We start from the raw sequence: 26,938 nt of genomic DNA on the forward strand, positions 1-26,938 counted from the left end.
TAAGGGATTAGTCTCCAAAATTTACAGCTTATGACACTTAATATCATCAAAACAAACAGCCCACTCAAAAAATGGGCAGAAGATCTGAACAGACATTTCTCTAAAGGGGACATACGGATGGCAAACAGGCACATGAAACGATGTTCAAAACTGCTAATTTCCAGAGAAATGCAAATCAAAACTACAGTGAGACATCACCTCACACTGGTCAGACTGGTTATCATAAAAAATCCACAAACAACAAATGTTGAAGAGGGTGTGGAGAGAAGGGAACCCTTCTGCACCGTTGGTAGGAATGTAAATTGGTGCATCGACTATGGAGAGCAGTATGGAGGTTCCTTAAGAAACGAAAAATAGAGCTACTGTATGATCCTGCAGTCCCACTCCTGGGCATATGTCCAGAGAAAGACATGGCCCAGAAAGATACATGTACCCCAGTGTTCAAGGCAGCACATTGTTTACAAGACATGCAAACAACCAAAATGTCCATCGACAGAGGAATGGATAAAGAAGGTGTGGCGGGTGCACACACACACACACACACACACTGGAATATTACTCAGCCATTAAAAAGAATGAAGTAAGGCCACTGGCAGCAACATGGAGGGCTCCCTGGTGGCTCAGCGGTAAAGAATCTGCCTGCAATGCAGGAGACCTGGGTTCAATCCATGGGTTGGGAAGATCCCCTGGAGAAGGGCATGGCAACCCGCTCCAGTGTTCTTGCCTAGAGAATCCCATGGACAGAGGAGCCTGGCACGTTGCAGTCCACAGGGTCGCAGAGTCAGACACGACTGCAGTGATTAAGCAGCAGCAGCATATATTGACTCTAAAAAGAAACAATACAAGTGAACTTACACAACAGAAAGAGATTCACAGACGTGGAAAACTCATGGATGCTGGGGCGGGGATAGAAGGGATAGTTAAGGACTTTGGGCAAGACATGTATACACTGCTATATTTAAACCAATGAAAACCTATTGTATAGCACATGGAACTCTGCTCAATGTTAAGTAGCAGCCTGGATGAGAGAGGGGTTTGAGGGAGAAGGGATACATGTATATGTGTGGCCGAGACTCTTCCCTGTTCACCTGAAACTATCACAACATTGTTAATCAGCTATATCCCAATACAAAGTGTTTTTGGTGTTAAAAATAAAAGGATAACAGAATATTTGGAATGCCCTTATATAGTCTGAAACTTAAATGAATGAATCCTTATAAAAATATAACTTTTAGAAACTGAACCAAGGAGAAGGAAATGGCAACCCACTCCAGTATTCTTGCCTGGAAAAGTCCATGGACAGAGGAGCCTGGCAGGCTGCAGTCCATGGGGTTACATGACCGAGCATGTGTGCATGAGGGTGGAGGATGATGGGTTGGCAGCAATAAACTGGTAGAACTGAAAAAAAAGAAAAAAAGAAACTGAACCAAGTGTAAATAGGATATGACTAGACCATTACAGAAAGTGAATCAGTTGTCAATGATATTCACACATGCATGCACACACACACATATACACACAACAGGATAAAACAGCTTTTCAAGCAGATTCTACAGACTTTTCAAGAAGCAGATAAGTTTAACTTTCAGAAATTCTTCTAAAAGAGAGAAAATGTTGGAATATATCCCAGTTAATTTTATGAGGCTGATATAAACTGGACATTAAAACCAGACAAGGACAGTACAAGAAAGGAAATATATAGGTCAATCTAACTCATAACCATAAATGAAAAATCCTTAACAAAATATAAGCTGAGCAAACCTAGCAATATATAATGGTTTAACATGAGAAAACCTGTTAATGTAATCTACTACATTAAAGAATTAAACAAAGAAAATCCATATAATCAAAACATATTCAAGAATTCAAGGAAATTTAAAATCCATTAAAGGGAAAAAATTGTTCCTTAACTGTTAAGGGGTATCTACAAAAACCACAATTTAAACTGGCAAAACTACAAAAACATTTCCCTTAAAGTCAGGAGAAAGTCAGCCAGCCTAATACTCTCACAACTTTATATCGGACATCCTAAGCAATGTACCCAAGGAACAGGTGAGGACAGGGGCAGAGCTGTAACAATGGGGGAAAAAAAGAATATACGTATATGCATATATATATATATATATATCCCTGGTAGCTCAGCTGCTCCAGAATCTGACTGCAAAGCAGGAGACATGGGTTTGATTCCTGGGTCGGGAAATCCGCTGGAGAAGGGATGGGCTACCCACTCCAGTATTCTTGGGCTTCCCTTGTGATTCAGCTGGTAAAGAATCTGCCTGCAATGTGGGAGATCTGGGTTGGATCCTGGGCTGGGAAGATCCCCCAGAGAAGGGAAAGGCTACCCACTTCAGTATTCTGGCCTGGAGAATTCCATGGACTGTATAGTCCATGGGGTTGCAAAGAGTCGGACACAACCAAGTGACTTTCACTTTCAAGCAATGCACCCAAGAAATAGGTGAGGACAGGAACAGAGTTGTAATAATGGGCAGTGGGGAACAAACTATACTTGTTTGCAAATTACTTGCATAGAAAATCCAAGAGAATCTATAGACTCTTGGACCTAATGTTAATTAAGGTGTTCTGGATAACAAGGTTAATAAGCAAATATCAATACTGTTCATATACACTAGCAACACTCATTAGAATTGTTTTCTTAAAAGATGCATTTATAATTGCAGCAAGAGTCATGAAGGAATACATCCAACAAAAGATGTATTTTTTCTCCGGAAAGACAAAATTTTTTAAGAGAAAATTATAAAATTTTATGAAAAGAAGAAACATCACAACTGTTTATGGATGGAAGACTTGATATCACAAAGATGTCAATTCTCCCCACCTCTGTCCCAGTTACCCCAAATACTGAGTATAGTTTCATGAAAAAAAATCCAAAGTTTCTTTCATGGACTTTTTAGCTGATTCTCCAGTTCATGAGGAAGAGAAAATAAAAATTTGGATTTTAAAGGAGAAAAGTGGAGGATTCATCTTATTAATATGTTATAGCAAGACTTAAACCCATAACAGTAAAAAAAACAACTTGGTACTAGTCTGAGGATGGGTCAGACAGAGTGTTCAGAAACAGACCAGCAAGTATATGGAAGCTTGCATTCTCCTGAGTCGGCATTCAAAAGCAATGAGAAAAGGATGGCGTGTTCAGTAACATGTGGTGGGGAAACTGTCCACAGGGAAAAAAAACTAAATTGGATCTTTACATGCTGCCATACACAGAAATGAACTCTTTATGATTTTATGTGCTTCAAAATGGGACTAATTAAGTACCCACAATTAAGGACCCAGATAGGAAAGTACAGTGCTAAAAGATCAAAGCTGGACTCACACCCTCATGTTGGGGTCAATTACCAATTCAGTCTTCAGGAAATTTTGTAATTTGTCAAACAGCTACAATATTACAGTTCAAGAAAGGCCCAGGTCTCTTGAGAAGGATCATTATGTCAAAACACTGGTGAAGAGCAGTGAAGGGCGAAAGGTAAATACATAATTCAGAGACAGTTCTGAAATTTAGTCACATCTTGTTTTGAGGCAGCCTAGATTCAGGTTATCATTGCTTCTGCAGCAAAGTAAGTATAAACATGACTACTGAACGTGTGAGCCGAAGTTCAGCCAAACAACCGCAATAAAATAACCTGCAATTATAAATTAAGCCAGGTCAGACTTTCTAAGCAACGGCTCGTCTTTTCTGTCAGAATCCTTAAGCACTGTTTCCAAGTGCACCAGTAGGTTTGCCGGATTTTGTGATACAGCTCTTTATCTCCAATAAGCTGAGAGTTTTCTTTCTTTTATAAGAACACTAGGACAAGTCACAACTTTAAAGTAACTTAAAATCAGTAAGTTTAGAATCACATTAGAAATACGTAAGAAATGAAGTCAATAAAATAAGGTTTAAGTCACTTATTTCAAGCGTGGGCCACTAGGTCTACATTTTCTTCTAGGTGACATAAAAAGCAAAAACCAGAGTCTTTGCCACTTACACACACAAATACCAAAGACAACTCCCGAATCTAAACATTAGCGTTATTGTAAGGCTGCTTTGTATTCCTCCTCTACCTTACCTGAATATTCTGGCAATATTGGTACAGACATCCTTGTCACCTATGTGCTGTTCCATCACTGTGCAGAGCTGGGGAAGGGCGTTGATGCTTAGCAACTTACTTCTTGCTAGTGGTGAATCAACCAAGTTTCTCAGTGTAGCAGTCATCTAGGGAAAAAAGCATGTAGTGGCTTTTTTTTTTTTTTTTAAAGAAAACACTAATACAGCAATACTGATCAGTGCAGGAGAACCCACACCATAAGCTTTTGTTACATCAGTAGCTAAACCAAGGCCCCTTTATGCATCACCCATCAAAGAACCTGGGCCTATGCACAAGGAGCAAGAAATGAATACAAAGAAAGCCTACTTTGGTTCAAAAGTAAAATAATGCAACATGAACTTATTAAAATACATTTTAAGCCTTAAAAAAAAGTAATTAATGAAATATTCCTGTTAAGAAGCAATTAATATACCAAAACCTGTAAAAGTCATAAGGTAATTAATTGACCCTGTGACATGCCACTTGAGTTCCACAGATCAGAAACTTCTTGTTCCATATTCTTATAAATACCATCAAATAATAATGCTGCAGCCAAAGGATATTCAAGAATGTTAGTCTCTTTCTCTTCCTAGAGGCAAGAACTGACGTCTTGCAAATTTGTCTTGTTTTGTAAAAAACAAAACATTCAGAAAAACTGTGTACTTTAACCCTTGTCTGAAAGTGGAGAAGAGAACAATTTTAAAAAATCTATAAAATGAAAGCTGCTGTTATCTAATAGTTTTACATATACGCAAGGTGTTCTTTCCTCTTGAGATGGTACAGGCAGGCCCCGGGTTAAGGGAGTCAGCTTGGGAGTTGGATGGCCTGGTCAAATTCCAGCCCCGCCCTTCATTGGTTTAGGCTTAGTTAGTTAACCTCTCAGAGCACATTTTCCTCATCAATAAAGTGGGGATGGTGACAGTTGCCCTGGCATTGTTAGGATTCAATGAGATGAGATGTGTGGCTGGCATTGCCAGTGCCAATTAATTAACAGGAGTTCAAAAATCACAGGTTCCATCCCCGCCTTTGTTATGGGTCTTCACATCCAAAATGCAGAAGGAGGGAGATCACTAGCCTTAGACTCAAATGATGGATAGTCAAGTCCCAAATCTCCCAAATCTTCCTAAATACGTGACTGAAGCACTCAGTCATTCTTCAACTCCCCCATTCCTTGTCTGTGAAAAGGGGATTACAAACTCTGCTCACCAGTCAAGGTTGCGTGTAACAGGTGGAAAAAAAGGTAACACTGTTTTTGTACACTGTAGAGGATTATGTAAATAAAAAGCATCATTATAGCCATAACAAATGAACTTTAACACTTAAGATGACATGTATGTTTGATTAATTTTCTTTTGTAACAAATTGCAACAAAAATTTTTTTTAAAATATAGCCAACCAACCAGGTTCTCTCTAAAGCAGAAAACATAAACATAATACTTCAAACAAATGTATGCAAGTCTTTTGTAGTTGATTCAATTACACAGTGATTCAGTAAATTCTTCCCTGAAAGGTTCAGTATCCAAAACACTGCAGGGGAAACAAACTATTCTAGCATTCCACTTGACCTACCAATGTAGTCTCTTAAGCTAAGGAAGGTTAACAAGCCATTCGAGGCATTCCAAGCCATCACTGCCATAAAATGGAAAATTCCCATCATCTGTCCCCGACTCTATCCTGTCCACCCTCTTCAGAGACAGCCCAGGCACTGGAGCACTGCTGGTTTATGTCAACCCAAAGGATGTCTCGCAAGCTTCTCCACTCCTTCATCAAAGAGCACAGACGCTCGCGCGAATCCTGGCCGGAACCAGACAGGAAGAGGCCGCTGCAAGACCGTGCAGCACTGATCCCACCCACTGTGCACACAAACACCCTCTTCCCTGGATCCCGAGGCTTCACAGATCCGGTACCTCAATCTGTTGTCATCTTCTCACTCCCCACAGCAGGAGGGACCAGAGCTTTCTTAGGAGCTTTTATTTTCTTGTTTCAAATTCAGTTTTGTTTTGTTTTTTTCCCCTCTCCCTTTCAACCTTTTTCCTCAGTTCACTAGGAAAAGTCAAGACAGTTCAAGGTTCTTTTGCCCCAAACACATAACTTTTACAAATGGCCCAAATCAAGATGTGACATATCACCTGATTTAAAATCAGTATCTACTGCCTGGATCACATTGTGTGGAGTGCAAGGAGCTGAGCACGATATGATACCTGGGATGTTTCCATATTTCTTGGTTGTGATGCTACTAGAATCACATACATGAAACATACACCATGCACTTGAAAAATACATAGTACTGACGCCTCAGTTCATGACACTACCATCAACACAGCTGTTTAAGTTGCAAAACTCAGAGATATTCCAGAACCCAGCCTTTCTGCTTTCTGTTGCCCTAAGCCCTACTGGCTTTTTGTCCATTGCTCCTACCATACGATTCTATTTCCTGACTTTGGTCTACAAGGCCTGGTATGGCCTGACTCTGGCCAACCCCTCAAACTTCATCTCATACGACATATGACAAACTACTTTATTTTAGGTTACTTAATATTGTGTTTTACTATTTCTTTATTTCTCTATATTAGAAGCTCCAGTGAAGGTACACATTTTGTCTTTTCACCATTGTACCCTCAGGCCCAACTCTAGTGCCTGGTACACAGTCATTCAGTTCAGTTGCTCAGTCGTGTCCACCCCTTTGTGACCCCATGGACTGCAGCATGGCAGGCTTCCCTGTCCGTCACCAACTCCTGGAGCTTGCTCAAACTCATGTTTATTGGGTTGGTGATGCCATCCAACCATCTCATCCTCTGTTGTCCCATTCTCCTCCTGCCCTCAATCTTTCCCAGCATCAGGGTCTTTTCCAATGAATCAGTTCTTCGCATCAGGTGGCCAAAGTATTGGAGTTTCAGCTTCAGCATCAGTTCTTCCAATGAATATTCAGGACTGATTTCCTTTAGGATTGACTAATTTGATCTCCGTGCAGTCCAAGTGATTCTCAAGAGTACACAGTGGGTCCTCAATAAATATTTGTTGATGGAATGGATTACTGGATCAGTATCTACAAAGGTACCACTGGTATACATAGAAAGGTTGGGATCCAGAAAACCATGGATGAATCAGACAGTATCTCTGAGGGAGATGGATTTTAAGATGATTAATGAGCATCAAAGAATTGATTCAGAGAGCCTACCAGTCCATCCTAAAGGAAAGAAGAATTAATCAGAGAGCCTACCAGTCCATCCTAAAGGAAATCAACCCTGAATATTCACTGGAAGGACTGCTGTTGAAGCTGAGGCTCCAATACTTTGGCCACCTGATGCAAAGAGACAACGCATTAGAAAAGGCCCTGATGCTGGGAAAGACTGAGGGCAGGAGGAAATCAGGGAGACAGAGAATGAGCTGGTTGACCGGCATCATTGACTCAGTGGACACAAATGTGAGCAAAATTCAGGAGATAGTGAAGAACAGGGAAGCCTGGCATGCTGCAGTCCATGGGGTCACGGACCCATGGGGTCCAACACTCCAAAGAGTTGGACATGACTTAGTGACTCAACAACAAAAAGGAGCAAAGAAATAAATAACTGATGAAAGAAAAACAGACTTCCTGGAGGGGCCCTAGTGTATTCCCTTTTCATTTCATCCATGACAGCAGCTCCTTCCTGGGCTCGTAACTCCTCTCTCCCCTTCCGTTTCGACACCTGACTGGTCACCTGTTCCACCTCTTCTTCCCACCTCCAGGGTTGCTGGTTCTGTTTAAGCCTACTTCATCTCTTTCCCAAAGTCCGCACCCCCTGAATGGGCTCCTTCCCTCTCTGCCCTGGTGAGCTCACCTCCCACAGCCTCTCTCTGCTGTCAGGGGAAGCATCCGGAAACCCATCCTTCCCTGTTCATACTTCCTCTGATTTCCAGTGGCCTACTGGGCGAAATCCATATCCAAAAGGCTCTTTGCTCTGGAAAGCACAGCTTACCCCACCAGGCTCATCTCCTTCATCTCCCTTCCTCCCTTTCCCTGCACATGGGTCATCTTTCAGACTCTGCACCAAACACAACCTCCTGGTCCTTCCACAGTTCCAAGCCTCTGAATGAACCACTGCCTCTGCAGAATATCCTCCTCCAACACTCTCCTCCGCTCCTTCTCCACTTTGTTCATCTCCTACTCAGGATTCTGAACCCAGCTCAGGCTCACTTCCCCTCTGTTGAAGGCTTTTCAGTGGTTGATTGTTCCCCTTCCTAGGTAAACAAACCTTCCTGTTCACACCTGTTTCACACCTAGACCCCTTACAACTGGTATCAGACACTTTTTCTCCCACTGTGAGCTCCTCTAGGGTCCAAATAGTTTCTTATTCCTCTATCTGGAGGACAATAAATACGCTCATAAATACTAACTGGATAATAAGCAGGAGGAGAAAGAAAGAGGGGATGAGGAAGAGAAAGAAAGAAAGGGGGAAGGAAATGAAGGGACAAGGGAGACAGGAGATGGAAAAGGAGGCTTTTCCCCTTTAAGAAGCCTCTGGCAAGAAAGTGCTGGGATTAGCAGAGGCCTGGTGGTAAACCAGAACTTAAACACCCCCAGGGAGGAGGAGCAGGAGGAGGTCACCCAGCAGATGCAGCAATGAGAGCCCCCCATTTTGAGGAGCTGGCTGTGAGCCAAGGGTCTCACTGTGGGTGGGGCTGGGACTGAAAACAGCAGACAGACAAGTGGCTTCTTCTGGGAAAAACATAAAGAGGGCAGTGGGAGGAGAGCCTAGCTAAATACTGTGGTAACACAAAAGGCAAATTCCAAGTCAGCCCACTTAACTCTCAGCCTTGCTCCAACTTTTAACCGAGATATATTTGCGGAAATTGTTAATGGGATGTGTGCTCTGCAGCTGAGTCTGTTTTCCAAGCCCCCCGCCCCCTCACAAGAAAGCCCACACACTGGGCCTGCCCTTGAAGAGCAGGAGTTCAAAGTCCAAGCTCCCTGCTTGGAGAAATACATCCATTTCTTTAAGTTTCTATTCTAGTTTATATGGTTCCTCATTCCGCTTAGTGATGTATTTTTCTATTTTATTGTATATAATGTTTTAAACCATCTCAAATACTTTATGACCAAAACAAAAACAAACAAACCAAAAACCCAAAATTAAAGTTAGCTGCATACATAGATGCTTGTTTGGACTCTAAAGGGCTTACTGGAACAATTCCCAACCTCTTAACGGTCATCTCATCAAGAAATAGTAAACTGAAAAACAAGTTTCAATTATTCTTTTTCCCATCTCTTAATGTGCAGCCCCTTGGGACAGACATGCTGAGTCAGAAGGCAGCCAGTGGGAAGAAGAAAAAGGAGAAGAATACGGACCTGGCAATCCACAGAACGGATGGATAAAAATGTAAGTGTCCTCACTAATTAGCAGTTTTTATTTGATGTCTGGGACAAAAGGGGATCTGAATGTTTGGTATATATCAGGGAAGAAACATTCTAGCGTGATTTTGGTTGCAAATCTACTGCTGAAGTGACAGAGCCGCACTCCACAACCTTGTGGTGCTCACTCTTCCTGAGGCAGCTTTTCGTGTGTGTGTGTGTGTGTGTGTGTGTGTGTGTGTGTGTGTGTGTGTGTGTGTGTGTGTGTGTGTGTGTGTGTGTGTGTGTGTGTGTGTGTGTGTGTGTGTGTGTGTGTGTGTGTGTGTGTGTGTGTGTGTGTGTGTGTGTGTGTGTGTGTGTGTGTGTGTCGCACAGTCGTGTCCAACTCTTGGCGGCCCCCTGGAATGTAGCCCGCCAGGCTCCTCTGGCCATGGGATTCTCCAGGCAAGAATACTGGATTGAGTTGCCATTTCCTACTCCAGGCGATCTTCCCAACCCAGGGATTGTGGCTCCTGCATTGGCAGGCAGATTCTTTACCACGGAGCCACCTGGGAAGCCCTGGGTTTCCCCAGATTCCTTGATCATTGGAAGACTGTGCCCCACCCTCAATCAGCATCTCCAGGTAAAACGCCTGGTGAGTTTGGCAAAGCTATCCCATCTCACACTGAATTAGTCGGGTCTCAAAGTTCTCACTGTCAGTTAAAAATGGGAGACCCATTTTAAAGGGAAAAACTATAACAAGTAGTGATCAGATAATTTATAAGGGCTCAAACAGCATTTTAGTAAAGCAAAATTAGAATTCAAAAGATTTAGCACTTAAAAAAAATCAATTTAGGTACTTTATTATCAATTTCAAATTATGTTTCCAATTATTAATATTTGAAAAATCTTAGCAAACACATTGAAATCTCTGCCTTAAAGCGTGAGTCCCTCCTGATTTAGATCACTGAACTTAATGATGATAACGCAGGGTCAGCAGCTGCGGCCCCACCCCCAGCATTCTCTACTGCACTGGGGTGGGCCCACGTTGGGAGGGCTGGTTGGTCCCCCTGAACCTGCACAGAACGCTCAATTCACCAGTGCATGACTTCCCTCTTCCTTTGCACTCTCCCACCATCAGAGTCCTCAGGCCCCAGGGAACTCAGCGGATTCTGCCCCAGGAGGCATTCGGCCATCAGAGCTGGCCCAGATTAGAGGGGCTTGTAGCTCACAGCGCACCACAGAATTCCCATTTAGGTGCATCAGAAACTGAACAGGCTCTTTGGCTAGGCCAGGAACTTCACCGTCAGTCATGGCATTGTTCCTTGGAGAAATATCTTCCCAATTTCAAAGAAAACATTGGAACATAATGCAATTGAAAATTGTACCACTAACAGTCTGAAAGTTATTAAGCTTCCTCTACCAAAACTGACATCAAGATTCATTTTATTTTTATATTTTGAATGCTGTCACGCAAAAAAAAAAAAAAAAATTGAGCGGCTTACTTTGTTTTTTATAAAGCTATCTTGTGAGCTTGATCGCGTTTGCTCCTAAATTTGTGGACAGCAAAGGTATTCTGAGCTCCACTTTTCAGATGAGGAAACTGAAGCTCAGAAAGGCCGCCAGCTCCAGGTAGGTGGGCTTCCAGGACCCCTCTGACTCCTCATCTGATGTCTCCCCTGCTCCATTTGACTGTCTCCTAAAAGCATTCATTTTATTGCTCAATCATCTGGAATAGCCATAACCAAAATCCCTAGAGCTTTATCTCAACTCAACTGCCAACTGCAAAATGGTTCGCTTCCCGATGATGACGTGAAAGAATAAACACAGCCGCCAGAGACCACAAACAGTGTCAAATGATTCAAGACCAAAGCCACACCATTTTTCCAACCTCAGCAAAACCATCTCCCTCTATTAATGAGAGCATATTCATTTTCTGGATTTGTGCCCAACTGAGACCACATATATGCCAAAACCAGAGCCTCTGTGGTAACCCAAGGAGTTTCATATTGTCTCATATATTAATATGAATAGTACAGTTCTGGCTGAGATAAAAGAAACCAATTATAAGATGCCATTATATACATGAAACTGCTAGTCCCAAATATTCCTCGGCCTTTCACTGGAGTTAAGATACATGTATGTGAAAGTAATACTAGTTCACAATCCTCAGTAACGCTTAGTGCCTGGCTGGCACATTCCTACCACAGGGGTCCTACTTCAGCGGGCAATGATTCTGCCCTCCTCAAATCCTAGCGCCCTCCTATTTTGAGACTCTACTTAATGTCTGCCTATGTTTATTATTGTTTCTCCATTCACCACCACTATGTCAGTTGGACTTCCCTGGTGGCTCAGACGGTAAAGTGTCTGCCTACAATGCGGGAGACCCGGGTTCTATCTCTGGGTTGGGAAGATCCCCTGGAGAAGGAAATGGCAACCCACTCCAGTGTTCTTGCCTGGAGAATCCCAGGGACGGGGGAGGCTGGTGGGCTGCCGTCTATGGGGTTGCAAAGAGTCGGACACGACTGAGCGACTTCACTATCTATCTATCTATGTCGGTTACCTTGATAAAACGAGTAGGCAACTGATTCTTCCAGTTGTCGCTATTATATGTATCAGTTCAGCAGAAATTTGAACGTCTCTAAACTATACAGAATGTCAGATCAGTAAAACAAGGAAAATGAGTCTGAAAAGATAATGCTTTAAGAACTACAGAGTAATAACACTGATTTTCAGAATTACCTGTTACAGTTAGTGATGTTTCTTTATTGCCACAGCTAACAATGTCTAAAATGAAGAGCTGAGACTGAGCAGATATGACAGCAACTGAAAAGCAAAGGTTCTCCCCAGAAGCAGGTGGTGTAGGAATACTCATTTCCCACACTTGATATTCCTTCCTTGTGAGGAGACATCCCTTAGCATAATCTCCTGGTCACCTCACTTCCTGCTTGGCGAGCACAGGTGTTCTGCCCTGCTCCACCGAGGCAGGCATGGCCTGTGACCAGGTGGGCAAATCTCATTCGGGGCTCAGGATTAGAAAGCACTCCCTCCTCAGCTATAAATGACAGCCTTCAATTTTCCTCCCCATCTGCCTTAGTCTCTCTTCATTTCCAAATTCAAAGGCCGTTAGATGTTTGGGATCCCTGACTCTCCCCAGATCTTTAGACATGTCATCTGAGGAGAATCAAAGGGGAACACAAGTTGTTTAAATGCAGTCCCTTCCCAGGAAAGGGAAGAGTAGGCTCTGACTACCCATTCTCTCAGGCCAGATGGCTAAGTGAGTGATCAGTTCCACTACTGGGTATTTCTTTATAGGAAGGAAACCTCATAAGCAGAAGTAGCTCCCCTCCCCACAAACAAATATATCATCAAACAATTAGCAAGGGACTTCCCTAGGGGTCCCTAGTGGTTAAGAATTTGCCTGCCAATGCAGGGGACACAGGTTCAATCCCCAGTCTGGGAAGATTTCACATACCAAGGAGCACCTAAGCCTGAGTGCCTAGAGCCTTTGCTTCACAAGAGAAGCCACCAAAACAAGAAAGCCACAAACCACAACTGGAGAGGACGCCCCGCTCACTGCAACTAGAGAAAGCCTGCACGTCGTAACGAAGACCTCGTGCTCCGGCTCAGTCCCTCAGTCATGCCTGACTCTGTTGCGAGCCCATGGACTGTAGCCCACCAGGATCCTCTGTCCATGGAAGTTTACAGGCAAGAAATACTGGACTGGGTTGCCACTTCCTACTCCAGGGGATCTTCCTGACCCAGGGGATCGAACCTGCGTCTTCTGCATTGGTAGGCAGATTTTTTACAACTGAGCCACCTGGGAAGAACAGTGAAGACCTACAGCAGCCAAAAATATAAATAAACAATTTAAAAATTGGCAAGCCTAATAACCAAAGATTGTGATGAAAAGTTTCACCCAATCACATAAACAATATGCAAATAAGTAAAATAGCTAATTGCATTATACCTGTATCAGTTTCCTACTTTTAATAATGCCCTATTGTGATGCCCTTCATGGATCACTGCCTTGTCATGGTGAAGGGGCTTGCATAACTTAGTGAAGCTATGAGCCATGCCATGGAGGGCCACCCAAGATGGACCAGTCACAGTGGAGAGTTCTGACAAAACGTGATCCACTGCAGGAGGGAATGGCAAACCACTTGAGTATACTAGCTGTGAGAATCCCATGAATTTGCCTGTATAAAAAGGCAAAATGATATGACACCAAAAGACGAGCTCCCCCACCCCCACCCCGAGGTCAGAAGGTGTCCAATATGCTACTGTGGAAGGGAGGAGGACAACTGCTAACAGCTCCAGAAAAATGAAGCGGCTGGGCCAAAGTGGAAATGACACTCACTTGTGGATGTGTCTGAAAGTAAAATCTGATGCTGCAAAGAACCATATTGCGTAGGAACCTGAAAAGTTAGGTCCATGAATCAAGGTAAACTGGACATGGTCAAGCAGGAGATGGCAAGAGTAAACATGAACATCTTAGGAATCAGTGAACTAAAATGGACAGGAACGGGTGAATTTAATTCAAATGACCATTAGGTCTACTATTGTGAGCAAGAATCCCTTAGAAGAAATGGAGTAGCCCTCATAATCAACAAGAGTCCGAAATGCAGTACTTGGATGCAATCTCAAAAACGACAGAATGATCCCTGTTCATTTCCAAGGGAAACCATTCAACATCACAGTAATCCAAGCCTCTGCCCCAAACACTGCTGCCGAAGAAGCTGAAGTTAGTCAGTTCTATGAAGACCTAGAAGACCTCCTAGAACAAACACCAAAAGAATGTCCTATTTATCATAGGGGATTGGAATGCTAAAGTAGGAAGTCAAGAGACACCTGGAGTAACAGGCAAGTTTGGCCTTGGAGTACAAAATGAAGCAGGGCAAAGGCTGATAGAATTCTGCCAAGAAAACGCACTGGTCATAGCAAACACCCTCTTTCAACAACACAAGAGATGACTCTACACATGGACATCACCAGATGGTCAACACCGAAATCAGACTGATTATATTCTTTGCAGCCGAAGATGGAGAAGCTCTATACAGTCAGCAAAAACAAGACCAGGAGGTAATTGTGGCTCACATCATCAGCTCCTCATAGCAAAATTCAGGCTTAAACTAAAGAAAGCTGGGGAAACTACTAGTCCAGTCCAGTACGACTTAAATCAAATCCCCTATGAATATACAGTGGAAGTGACAAATAGATTCAAGGGATTAGATCTAGTAAACAGAGTGCCTGAAGAATTACGGACAGAGGTCCATAATACTGCACAGCAGGCAGCAAACAATACTATCCCGAAGAAAAAGAAATGCAAGAAATCAAGGAGACTTTACAAATAGAGAATCGAAAAGCAAGGGAGAAAGGGAAAGGTACACCCAACTGAATGCAGAATTCCAGAGAACAGCAAGGAGAGCAAGAAGGCCTTCTGCAATGAACAGTGCAAAGAAATAAAGGAAAACAGCAGAAAGGGTAAGACTAGACATCTCTTCCAAGAAAATTGGAAATATCAAAGAAACATTTAATCCAAGATGGGCACAAGAAAGGATAGAAATGGCAAAGACCTAATAGAAGCAGAAAAGATCAAGAAGAGATAGAAAGAATACACAAAAGAACTGTACAAAAAAACCTTAATGACCCAGATAACTACGACAAAAAAGTGAGAAGTCACGTGGGCCTTAGGAAGCATTGTTGCCAATAAAGCTAGTGGAGGTATGGAATTCCAGTTGAGCTATTTCAAATCCTAAAAGATGATGCTATTAAAGTTCTATACTAATATGTCTGCAAATTTGGAAAACCCAGCAGTGGCCACAGGACTGGAAAAGGTTAGTTTTCACTCCAATTCCCAGGAAGGGCAGTACCAAAGAATGTTCAAACCACTGGACAATTGCACTCATCTCCAGTGCTAGTATGGTTATGCTCAAAATCCTACATGCTAGGCTTCAGCATTATGTGAACTGAGAATTTCCAGATGTCCAAGCTGGGTTTAGAAAAGGTAGAGGAACCAGAGATCAAATTGCCAACATTCGCTGGATCATAGAGAAAGCTCTAATTTCTCTTAATAAAAGTATCATTTTCTGAGCCACCCAGGATCAACCTCTGTTTAATTCACTTTCCTTTCCCCCACACTTCAGAGCCAAAGCGGAAGAGAGGGACTGAAAAAGGGTGGGAGGGCTGACCTTTCTGAGAAACTTCCACTTAGAAAAAGGAAGGATGGGAAACTGGAGGTGTACAGAGCAAGAAGGGGGCAATATTACAACTTGAAGGACCCTCTGGGAAGAAGCTTGCAGGCTTAGGGGTCGGAGAAACCAGGTGTAAGAAGAGGGAAAGAAATTATGTTATCTGGGGTAGGGCGGGGGCATGCGGGACAGTTCCAATCTCAAAAATGTGAAATTCAAAGCAGGGAAAGAACATATTTCTCTAAGGATTAAACTCAAAATTAAAGAATAAAAGGCTGTAAAGAAGAAAAGATTGGAAATACAAAGGAATCCATAAAAATAGGAACATTAGTTTAAGTCAATCTGGGTTTAATAGTTATGCTGTTATTTAGTCACTAAGTCATGTCTGACTCTTCTGCTGACCCCATGGACTGTATCCCACCAGGTTCCTCTGTCCATGGGATTCTCTACGCAAGAATACTAGAGTGGGTTACCATTTCCTTCTCCAGGGGAACATTCCAACCCAGGGACTGAACCCTAGTCTTCTACATTGGCAGGCGGGTTCTTTATCACTGAGCCACCTGGGAAGCCCAATAGTTACGTTATATACTTACAAAGTACTTAGCTGTGAATGTGAGTGCCTTGAGATTTTCTTCAATTACTGTGTCCTCAAGACACAAGAGGACAAATGAGTCACTGGGGCATTGGGGCCTGTTTGTGACTATGACACATACAAGAGACTCTTCCCTGGTGCCCAGAAAGGGGGGGTGATGGAAACCACAACAAACTTTCTAATGGAGGGGACTCCAGGAATTATCCTTGGCTCCTTCCTAATTGTTGGCCCTTACAAGTCCGGCCAGACATTAATGTCTGGCGACTCAGACGTTAAAAAATCTGCCTGCAATGCGGGACGCCCAGATTCAATCCCTGGGTCAGAAAGATCCCCTAGAGAAGGAAGTGGCAACCCACTCCAGTATTCTGGCCTGGAGAATCCCATGGACAGAGGAGCCTGGCGGGCTACAGTCCATAGGGTCACAAAGAGTCTGACACGACTGAGCGACGAACACACACGTCAGAAATGAACCCTAACATCTTCTGATAACCCTCTGAGATTAACATTGACAAACCCCTATTTCATCTGTGTCACCTCCCTAGGAGATGCAATTTGCTGCTGGAATCTAGGGGGGCCTAACCTTTCAGCTGGTCTGTATTTCTCTTTTTCCAAGTTTTAAGGAGCTCTCTCAAAACTCTAGCATTCTGGAATTTAGTGATCATGCACAGATTAACTTTCTTTATGCTTATGATTTTTCAGACCAACTCTTGTCTCTTGTTTTGCCAGGATTAATACTTTTACTTGGTGGAAAGTGGTGCTGGCCCCTTTGAATATCAACAATCATTCTCTCAACCTTCTCAAAATGCTACTAACATCAAGCTTCTGACAGTTTGAACTGAACACATGGGTTCAGTTCAGAGTTTTGCAGAAGAATAGGGCATCAGAATACTATTATCTGGACACGGGGACACCAAAAAGCAGGCCCCTACTGGTGTTTTCTTCACCACCCAGAACATACCTGACATCGAGCAGCCACTGCACAAACACTGGTGAGGTCAGTGTCTCAAAGTCAGGTGTGCAGTGATAAACATATGCGTATGTGTATACATATATGTAAGAAGTAACACAAAGACAACTTTTTTAAAAATCTCAACACTTCAGTGGTTTCCTCTAAGCATCATTAGCCCCTGGGCTGTGGAGGAGCTTTTTCATCCCTTTCACATCCACTTCTGGCTCTCGCTCCTTTAGCACCTTTATAATCAGGCTAAAATCTAATAACTACAGCAATGTCTCTTATTTGGGGCTGCTGTGTGTGAGATCTGAATCCTCCCATCTGACCGTACCCCTGACACACTCCCCTCCCATCATATTTCAGTTTTTTGGTCTTTATCCATTTACTGTCTCGTGCACACTCATCTTTCTTTCTGCCGCTCTGATCTCATCTCCTCCCCACGCACAGACCTCCTGCTCTGTGTTACTCCAGGTCCACACTCGGCAGCCTGATATTCAAGGCCCGTGACCACAGCCTTGGAATCTCACCTCCCAGGCCTCCCTCACGCCACTCTCTGCTCTGGACAGGCCACCTCTTCAGCAGTCCCCAAATGCACCTTGTCCCTTTCCCTTGGTACCAGTTTCCTACATCCTACACTGCCCTCAGAGTCCAGCTTCAGTGCTTTCTACTCACTCAGTGGCCTCCAACAGGGCTGCGCAAGGGCAACAGGAGGCCCCCAGAACTGCGCTGGGTGGGATACATGAAGCTTCACAGCACAAGGCAAAACTACTGAGGTTTTCGGGTTGAAAATCATAAAGGAGAGGACGTCCTGCCTTTACCTTTTCGCCTTGCGTGTTCTCTCTGGTTTACAGATATTACTCCATTAGTACAGACACAGGTTATTTATTTACTTTTTCAGTTGAACAAAGTTGCTTTCAAAAAACATCTCATGAGCTGCAGCTACCAGTTCCAAAAGCTGGTGTAATCAAACAATGCTACCTGTGGCCAGATCTGTTTGGTTGAATATGCACAGGAGTGAGCTAATAAAAGGCCAGGCAGTGCGACACACTCACTAGAGATTTTCATCTGTTCTTACAGTGAAGTCAAGTTGCTTACATTTTCTCATCCAGATGATACAAAAGAGCTTTTCTTTGTCTTAATTAAACACAAGGGAATGCCCAGTCCAGAAAATTCTGCAAATGAAATGGCCTAAAACGATATCTCCCTTCCCCAACACGTGTAAACACACACACACACACAATGACTGCACAGGGACACACATGGCTCCACGGGAGGAGCACGTTCTCAGGTGGTGGCAATAATGGGCCACACTTTCTCCTGCTGGACCGGGATGTGAGTGCTGACTAGGCTCCAGGGAGAGGCCTCGGGCTGTGTAGTCCCCACACCCCCATGCCAGATGCCAGGCAGCTGGAGAGGACGACTGTGGAGACATGGCAGTGCCGGTGAGGGCTGGGGGGGCAGTGTGGACAGAGTTACTATACCCTAGAGGGCTGCATTCCCACCCGGAGGGATGCACTGATGTCTGGAAAAGAAAGGGGCATCTGTTCTAGTGAGTCAGTTTGCACCTGAGGAGGCTGAAGCAAGTGAAGAGGGAAAGGAGAGGAATGTGGGGAGACATGCACGGCACTGACTGGCATGCCAGAGGTCCTAGCTCTGGATCTGATGTATTTTGGGTCACGGGTGTGTGTGTGTGCTCAGTCACTCAGTTGTGTTCGACTCTGCAATCCTACGAACCACTGTCCACCAGACTTCTCTGTCCATGGGATTCTCCAGGCAAGAATACTGGAGTGGGTTGCCATTTCCTCCTCCAGGGGATCTTCCTGACTCAGGGATCAAATCCACATCTCTTATGTCTCCTGCCTTAGCAGGCAGGATTTTTTTTTTGTTTGTTTGTTTTGTTTTGTTTTTTAAACCACTAGGGCCACCTGGGAAGCCAATTCTCCTTTATACCAACTGATTTTATTTGTATATTTTTATTATACATTACAGTAATCCAAGTCTATGGTCCTGACCACTGAGGCTGAAGTTGACTGGTTCTATGAAGACCTACAACACTTTCTAGAACACCAAAAACAAGATGTCCTTTTCATCATAGGGGATTGGAATGCAAAAGTAGAAAGTCAAGAAATACCTGGAGTAATTGGCAAATTTGGCCTTGGAGTACACAATGAAGCAGGGCAAAGACTAACAGAGTTTTGACAAAAGAACACACTGTTCATAGCAAATAGCCTCTTCCACCAACACAAGAGATGACTTAACACATGAACATCACCAGATGGTCAATAGTGAAATCAGAATGATTATATTTCTTGCAGCCAAAGATGGAGACGCTCTATACAGTCAGTAAAATCAAGATCTGAAGCTGACTATGGCTCAGATCATGAACTCCTTATTGCAAAATTCAAGCTTAAATTGAAGAAAGTAGGGAAAACCACTAGACCATTCAGGTATGACCTAAATCAAACCCCTTATTCAGTGGAGGTGAAAAGATTCAAGGGATTAGATCTGGTAGACAGAGTACCTGAAGAACTATGAATGGAGGTTCATAACATGGTACAGAAGCCAGTGACAAAGACCATCCACAAAAGAAAGAAGTGCAAGAAGGCCAAGTGGTTGTCTGAGGAGGCTTTACAAATAGCATAGGAAAGAAGAGAAGTGAGAGACAAGGGGGAAAGAAAAAGATATACCCAACTGAATGTAGAATTCCAAAGAATAGCAAGGAGAGATAGGAAGGCCTTTTTAAATGAACAATGCAAAGAAATAGAGGAAAACAACAGAATGGGAAAGATTAGAGATCTCTTCAAGAAAATTGGAGATATCAAGAGAACATTTCATGCAAGGATGGGCATGATAAAGGACAGAACGGTAAGGACCTAACAGAAGCAGAAGAGATTAAGAAGAGGTGGCAAGAATATAGAGAAGAACTACACAAGAAAGGTATTGATGACTTGGATAACCACAGTGGTGTGGTCACTCACCTAAAGCCAGACATCCTGAAGTGTGAAGTTAAGTGGGCCTTAAGAAGCATTACTATGAATAAAGCTAGTGGAGGTGATAGAATTCTAGTTCAGTGATTTCAAATCCTAAAAGATGATGCTCTTCAAGTGCTGCACTCAATATGCCAACAAATTTGGAAAACTCAGCAGTGGCCACAGGACTGGAAAAGGTCAGTTTCATTCCAATCCCAAAGAAGGGCAAGGCCAAAGAATGTTCAAACTACTGTTGATTGCACTCTTTTCACATGCTAGCAAGGTCATGCTCAAAATGCTTCAAGTTAGGCTTTAGCAGTATATGAACCAAGAACTTCTAGATGTACCAGCTGGGTTTAGAAAAGGCAGAGGAACCAGAAATCAAATTGCCAACATTCACTGGATCATGGAGAAAGCAACGGAGTTCCAGAAAAATAACTACTTTTGCTTCATTGACTATACTAAATCCACTGACTGTGTGGATCACAACAAACGGTAGCAAATTCTTAAAAAAACCGGAGTACCAAGCCACCTTACTGGTCTCCTGAGAAGCCTGTATACAGGTCAAGAAGCAATGTTTAGAACTAGACACAGAACAACAGACTGGTTCAAAGTTGGGAAAGGAGTACAACACAGCTGTATATTGTCATCCTGCTTATTTAACTTCTATGCAGAATACATCCTGTGAAATGCTGGGCTGGATGACCCACACGCTGGAATCAAGGTTTCTGGGAGAAATATCAATAACCTCAGATATATAGATGATACCACTCTGATGGCAGAAAATGAAGAGGAACTAAAGAGCAGTGAGCAAACTCTGGGAAATAGATAGCATCAGCGGACTCAATGGACTCAATGGACATGAATGTGAGAAGACTCTGGGAGATACTGAAGGGCAGGAAGCCTGCGCGCTGCAGTCCATGGGGTCACAAAGAGTCGGATACAATTTAGTGACTGAGCAACAATAATTATATATAAATACATTTCTACACTTATTTCTGAATTTATAAATTATATATAAATGTATGTACATATATACAGTTGCCCTCGTATATTTCGCATCTGCAGATTCAGTCAACCATAGATGGTACACTGTATCCACGAATACAAGGTCCAAGTATGCGACCTGACCACCTGTGGACTTTGGTATGTGGGGCAGGTCCTGGATTCAATCCTCTGCAGATACTGAGGGACAACTATATGCTTATTAAAGAGCTTTCTAAAACAAAACAAGAATTCTAGAAGCTTTTATGTGAAAATTAAAAGCAGAGTACCTCCTCAATAGAAGAATGCTTGAGAATTTGAGGTATAAAATTTTCACCACAGAATATTATGCTGCCAATAAAAAGAATAAAATAAGTCTATAGAGTTTTTACTATGTATTGTTAAATGAAAAAAGAGACGTGAATAGCATATTCCATTTTTGAAAACCTATGGGTGTATTAAAGGGCGCTGAGCACACGTGTCGTGTGGACTAGGAGGAGAAACACGGAGGAAAGAGGGTGATGCAAAATAAGCAACAGCAACTGTTAGAATGAAGAAGTTCATGATCAGAAGCAAAAACTATACATATGTAAGTATATATAACACATATGCATGTAAAATGCATGGAAGAATGGTTATTAAAAGTTGGAGGTACATTACTTCAGGGTGAAAATAATTCAGGTGATTTTTGCACTCTTACTTTTTGCATTTTAACAAGAAACGTAATTATATAACCAAAATAACTATTTTCATTGAGGGAAAGTTTGAATAACTCAATAACACTGTCAGTATGAAAATGTTCCTTATTTCAGTCTTCCTAGCCAAAAAATCAAAGAAGGCAATCGCACCCCACTCCAGTACTCTTGCCTGGAAAATCCCATGGACAGAGGAGCCTGGTAGGCTGCAATCCATGGGGTCGCAAAGAGTCAGACACGACTGAGTGACTTCACTTTGACTTTTCACTTTCATGCATTAGGAGAAGGAAATGGCAACCCACTCCAGTGTTCTTGCCTGGAGAACCCCAGGGACAGCAGAGCCTGGTGGGCTGCCATCTGTGGGGTCGCACAGAGTCGGACACGACTGGAACAACTTAGCAGCAGCAGCAGCAGCCAAAAGATGGCACATCCAGTAGAATATTTAATCATTCATAACAGAAGGAGGTTTTCACAGTCTTTTTCAAAATGGAGACAGACCACAAAGTCCAAAATTAATAATCATCATTAACACTTTAAGCATCTTAAAGGCAGGAGATAAAACTAATTTTTAACATGCCTTCCTGAAGGCTTCAAGCACTCAGTCTTTGATCAATCCCTATTAATTGACAAGGACATTTCAAACCTCATAAATTATTACATCAAAGATACTATTAACTGATATTCAAATGCTATTAAAGAGTACAGTCTCATCTAAAGAATGGAGACCTGAAGCAGCTCCAATGAAACTAATTCGACTATGAGATTTAATCTGCTACAAAAGTAATAAAACTGTAACACATACACATTTTTCCTTCCTGCCCTGGTCATTCTGAATGGATCTGGCTTTGCTACCATCATTCCTGTAGTCTCTGGCCTATGTGTCATCTACATATCCCCTCAACAGCTGTCCACTCAGTGTCATTAACTTCTGATCTTTACTGCAGATAAAAGATGCATGACAGGAGCTACCAATCATCGTGGGCAATCTCCAGCCTAGACCTGGCTTCAAAACTCTCAAGAGTTAGGGGCTTCCCTGGTGGCTCAGTGGTAAAGAATCCACCTGCTAATGTAGGAGACATGGGTTCAATCCCTGATTCGGGAGGATCCCACATGCCACAGAGCAACTAGGCCCGTGTGTGAGCCGCAACTACTGAGCCTGTGCTCTAGAGCCCTGGAACCACAACTATTGAGCCCTCATGCCCTAGAGCTCGTGTTCTGCAACATGAGACCTCTGCAATGAAGAGTAGCCCCCACACGTCACAATTAGAGAAAAGCCCGCACAGCAACCAAGACTGAGCAGTAAAAAATAACAACAAATAAAATTATAAAAAAGAAACTCTAAAAGTTCAAACTCTGCCTGTTAAAATTCTGATTATAACATGCAGTTGAAGAGGTGCTAAGTATTCATTTTTCAGGCCTGCTCTCTCTGTGGGGTAGCAGCAGTAGTTGTCCACAGGCTGGAGACCTGCTGCATATAAAAAGCCACAGAATAGCCCTTTCAGAGGAAACAGGCACACACAGGGCGGAGGTGGGGCTGGGACTGCCGCCCTGATCCCCGAGGCCAAGCACTCCCACCTGGGTATAGATAACAGCCCACCTGTTACACCCACCTGGCAGGTAAGTGATATTAGATAACATGAAAACTAATTTTACAAGTCTAACACTTTCAAGTAAAATACTTACTTGAACTAACAAGTGGCCTGAATTAGGCAAACATGTCCCAGATTTCTTGGTGTTCTCGTTTACTTGCTTTATCAGACTCATCAATATTTCAACAGCACCTTTGCCCATCATTTCATGAAGAAATTCTGGATTTCCAGAAATGAATTTGATGGTCCCCATGCAGTACAGGAAAGCTTCGGTGTTAGCTTGCAGGTCTTCACTTCTCAGGACCTCCAATAATGATTCTGTCAAAAAGATGAATTATTACAAATGTATGAGTAGAACCGCTGGAGAGAGAGAGATTAAAGCACTTTTATGTGAACATCAAATATGATTTGTAAAATGTTAGCCAGGATCCACGTTCAAATGTTTGTTAAGAGTTACTCATAAGGCATAAAGAGGAAAGCTTAAGAGACAAATCTCTGTAACATTAATGATAGCAAAAGATGGGATTATTAATATGTAAATAAGAAAGTGTTCTTTTAACTGAATGCCATTCCTAGCCTCTTATTAATATTGGCTAACCTGTATTTTTGGTTAAAAACAGTTTATTACAGAATAACTAATAATTAAAGTAATTTAAGAGTTAAATTTCAACAAACCTTTAAGAATATACTGGCTGCTGTATGAACAGGAAGTTAATCAAGATAGGAACTTAAAAAAATATCTCAACCATAGAAAAGGATGCTTCAAATATAACATCCGCCCTTCCCTAAGACAAGAACATCCATCCAAATAACATACAATTACTAGCTTTTAGGATAATCCAAGCAGCTCTGATAAGGTTAATTATGCCTATCTCACATTAATTTTTCTCAGTGTGATTATCTGTCAGAATCTTTATTTTTAATCTATTATTCTCAACGAGCTTATTCAGCATTATACATTTCTTTCAGTACTGGCTTTGTCCCCGTCTGCTGGGATTTAAAAAAAAAAAAGATCATTTATCCTTAACAAAAGACTTAGGAGTATTTTCCATGTTGTTGCCTTAGATCAACAGTACTAATTCATAAAAGATTTCTCTTTAGGTAACTATTTAAGCATCTTAATTATTTAAGGATATATAAAGAGTTACACATTGTTAGCTAGGCAGTTAGGATGTATTACAATACCTAACCACATATTTGAAACATTTGACACACTTTGATGTCAATTTTCTACAACAGTTATATATGTCTTCCAAGTTAATTATCCCTACCATATCAAAAGATCAAAAATGTCAGTTATGTCAAGTGCTACTAAATGTAATTTTTTAGTAGATCCAAGACCAGGGAATAAATTTTTAAATAGGAAACACTTTGTAAAGTTACATATTGTTACTACAGGCATTTAAAAATATAGCAGGGTATCCTCCTAGGCTCCAAAGGATACACTAAGTGCAACATGGAAAACACAGAGAAGGACAGAGAAAAAACAGGCATTACCTAACTTTTGCATATGATAAGAAATTACTTAACTTCTGCATATGATAAGAAAATAAAATATTCCAGCTACCATTAATTATAACTCTGCTCTCCACACTTTTCAATCATATTCAAGTGTAACATTTGCTTAATGGTAGTACTGAATAATACTCACCCAGAATGCTGTCATTTCGAATCAGAGAATCATTCTTCTCACTTCTGCTAATTTTAAATATAAGTTTGCAAACATTAAGAAGATTCTTTCCACTCACTTTAAGCTGCAGAGAAAGAAGTCACATTACCATTGCAGAAGGAAATAAAGACACGCTGTAATTTTTCAACACAAACATCTAATTTAGAAAGTGCAGCAAGAGTGTATCTAAAACATAAAAAGAAGGTCTAAAGAAATCAACTTTCAAAAGATTTGGCCACATATTTGCCAATTATGGTATCTAATTAGCTCATAGTAAATACAATATAAATGATATTCAGAGTAAGCACATTTTAATGATAAGCATTTATTTCTTATTTCATAAAGCCTCATGCTTATATGTGAAATTATTACTTTTTAAAGAATATTTGAGGAAGAAGAAAGGGCTGATGTTGATAAATTTAATTAAATGGAGTAACTACTTTTCAAAATAAAGAAAGATGAATACTAAAATTTCAGATTAAACTAACCTAGAAAAGAACACATCGTAGAGGTGAAGGAGAGAAAAGAAAGGGGAAAAGTACAATTCTACTTATCATTTGTATAAAATAAAATGAAGAAGTAATACTTTTGATTAGATAATACATATGTACTTATTATTTAAGCCTATTTCTGAAATGCTTTGAGATAATTGCAAGTAACATTCAAAGGTTAAAATTACCTTCTAAATCACAGAAAAATATTCAAGTAAATAAAGCAATAAGGAAGTACACTCTTTAAAAAAATAGTCTAGGAGGACTGAGTCAAATGGTCGAAATGAGCTGCATACTTATGTAAAGTAGTAAAAATTAAAATTAAAAATCCTAAATGTCCACTATTTGGGAACAGTTTAATAAACTGGAACATCAATACAATTCATGTTAAGCAGTCACAAAAGTATAATTGAACACTATGCATAAAAAGACATCTACAATCTACTGTAAGATGGAAATACTGTGTGCCTTCATTGCAAGAATGTAAAATATGTTTGTAGGAATGAGGTCATCTGAACAAACATATCTGTGTGAAAAAGATGACATATGGTTCATTAATTTATCATTAAAAAGTATCCTTAAAATTATCTTCAATATTGTTTACTAATGAGTCTTCACTTAGTAAAAAAGACAAAGATAATGGAATTTGTCATTCTGTGTTTGATTCACAAATATTAAGGAGCTCTTGTTGTCTACCAGGCACTGTGCTGTTCCCTGGTGTTGTTCAGTCACTAAGTCGTGTCCGACTCTGCGACCCCATGGACTATAGCCCACCAGGCTCCTCTTTCATGGGATTCTCCAGAAAACAATATTGGAGTGGGTTGCCATTTCCTTCTCCAGCTGTTCCCTGTAGGAAATACCAAGGTGAGTATGGTTGGCCCTGAGCTGGAGAGGAAGGGAGAGGTGAGTACTGTCCATGAAGCATTATCCGTTATCTGTCTGCCCCCCTGCTCTGGCCCTTTTCATGACACCTCATAGCTAACCCTGCAGATTAGGTTTACTTGTTCCATTTTGCAACCACGGAGTCTGCTCCTCAGACGGGTCATGTCATCTCATCTCAGTATCAGCTGAGTATGTATTAGAAATGCATGGTCTCAGGTCCCAGAAGCCCTACTGAACCAGAATGTGCCTTTTACAACTTAGCCAGGGGATTGAGTGCACATTCAAGTCTGAGAAGCTCTGTTGTGGAAGCCTCATAAACTGTCACATGGGCAGAATGGAAATTTCCTCTGTTCTCAGGATGAAAAGAGGAAATGGAAACTTAAAAAAAATTTTTTTATTATTATTTTTAAATTGTTGTTTAAAAACCCAGAAAAAAAAAAGTGACTAGAGAGAAAAAAAAATCTGTATCAAGGGAAATATATTGCCCTTTATATCTGGGAATATACTTTAATCTGCTGGCAATCTCCCATT

At 41.7% G+C, this 26,938-nt stretch overlaps 1 protein-coding gene and 1 long non-coding RNA gene across 11 annotated transcripts in view; one reads left to right on the plus strand and one right to left on the minus strand.

Moving 5' to 3' along the window:
- The window catches only part of ARMC2 (armadillo repeat containing 2), a 120,006-nt gene that overhangs the window by 44,670 nt on the left and 48,398 nt on the right, over nt 1–26,938 (minus strand). For 9 of the 10 annotated variants that reach the window (XR_015132922.1, XR_015132923.1, XM_086317389.1 and 6 more), the window contains 3 exons: nt 25,017–25,119; nt 23,460–23,683; nt 4,068–4,213 (listed from right to left, as the gene is read on the minus strand). Coding sequence is in view for 8 of the 10 variants with exons in the window: in XM_086317389.1 (XP_086173515.1) it covers nt 4,068–4,213; nt 23,460–23,683; nt 25,017–25,119 (473 nt within the window). In the remaining 2 variants the exon portion in view is untranslated. Of the gene's footprint in view, nt 1–1,199; nt 1,399–4,067; nt 4,214–23,459; nt 23,684–25,016; nt 25,120–26,938 lie in introns of those variants that run through there. The other variant, XM_086317394.1, reaches the window with a different exon arrangement.
- Nucleotides 8,988–21,461, plus strand: LOC147365863 (uncharacterized). Its single transcript, XR_015132943.1, has 2 exons — nt 8,988–9,442; nt 19,118–21,461. It is a non-coding gene; the product is annotated as an uncharacterized LOC147365863 (long non-coding RNA).

Source organism: Bos grunniens, chromosome 9 (genome assembly GCF_055505025.1).
Source record: "Bos grunniens cultivar Pamir isolate PY7600 chromosome 9, Bosgru_T2T1.0, whole genome shotgun sequence".
NCBI lineage: Eukaryota > Metazoa > Chordata > Mammalia > Artiodactyla > Bovidae > Bos > Bos grunniens.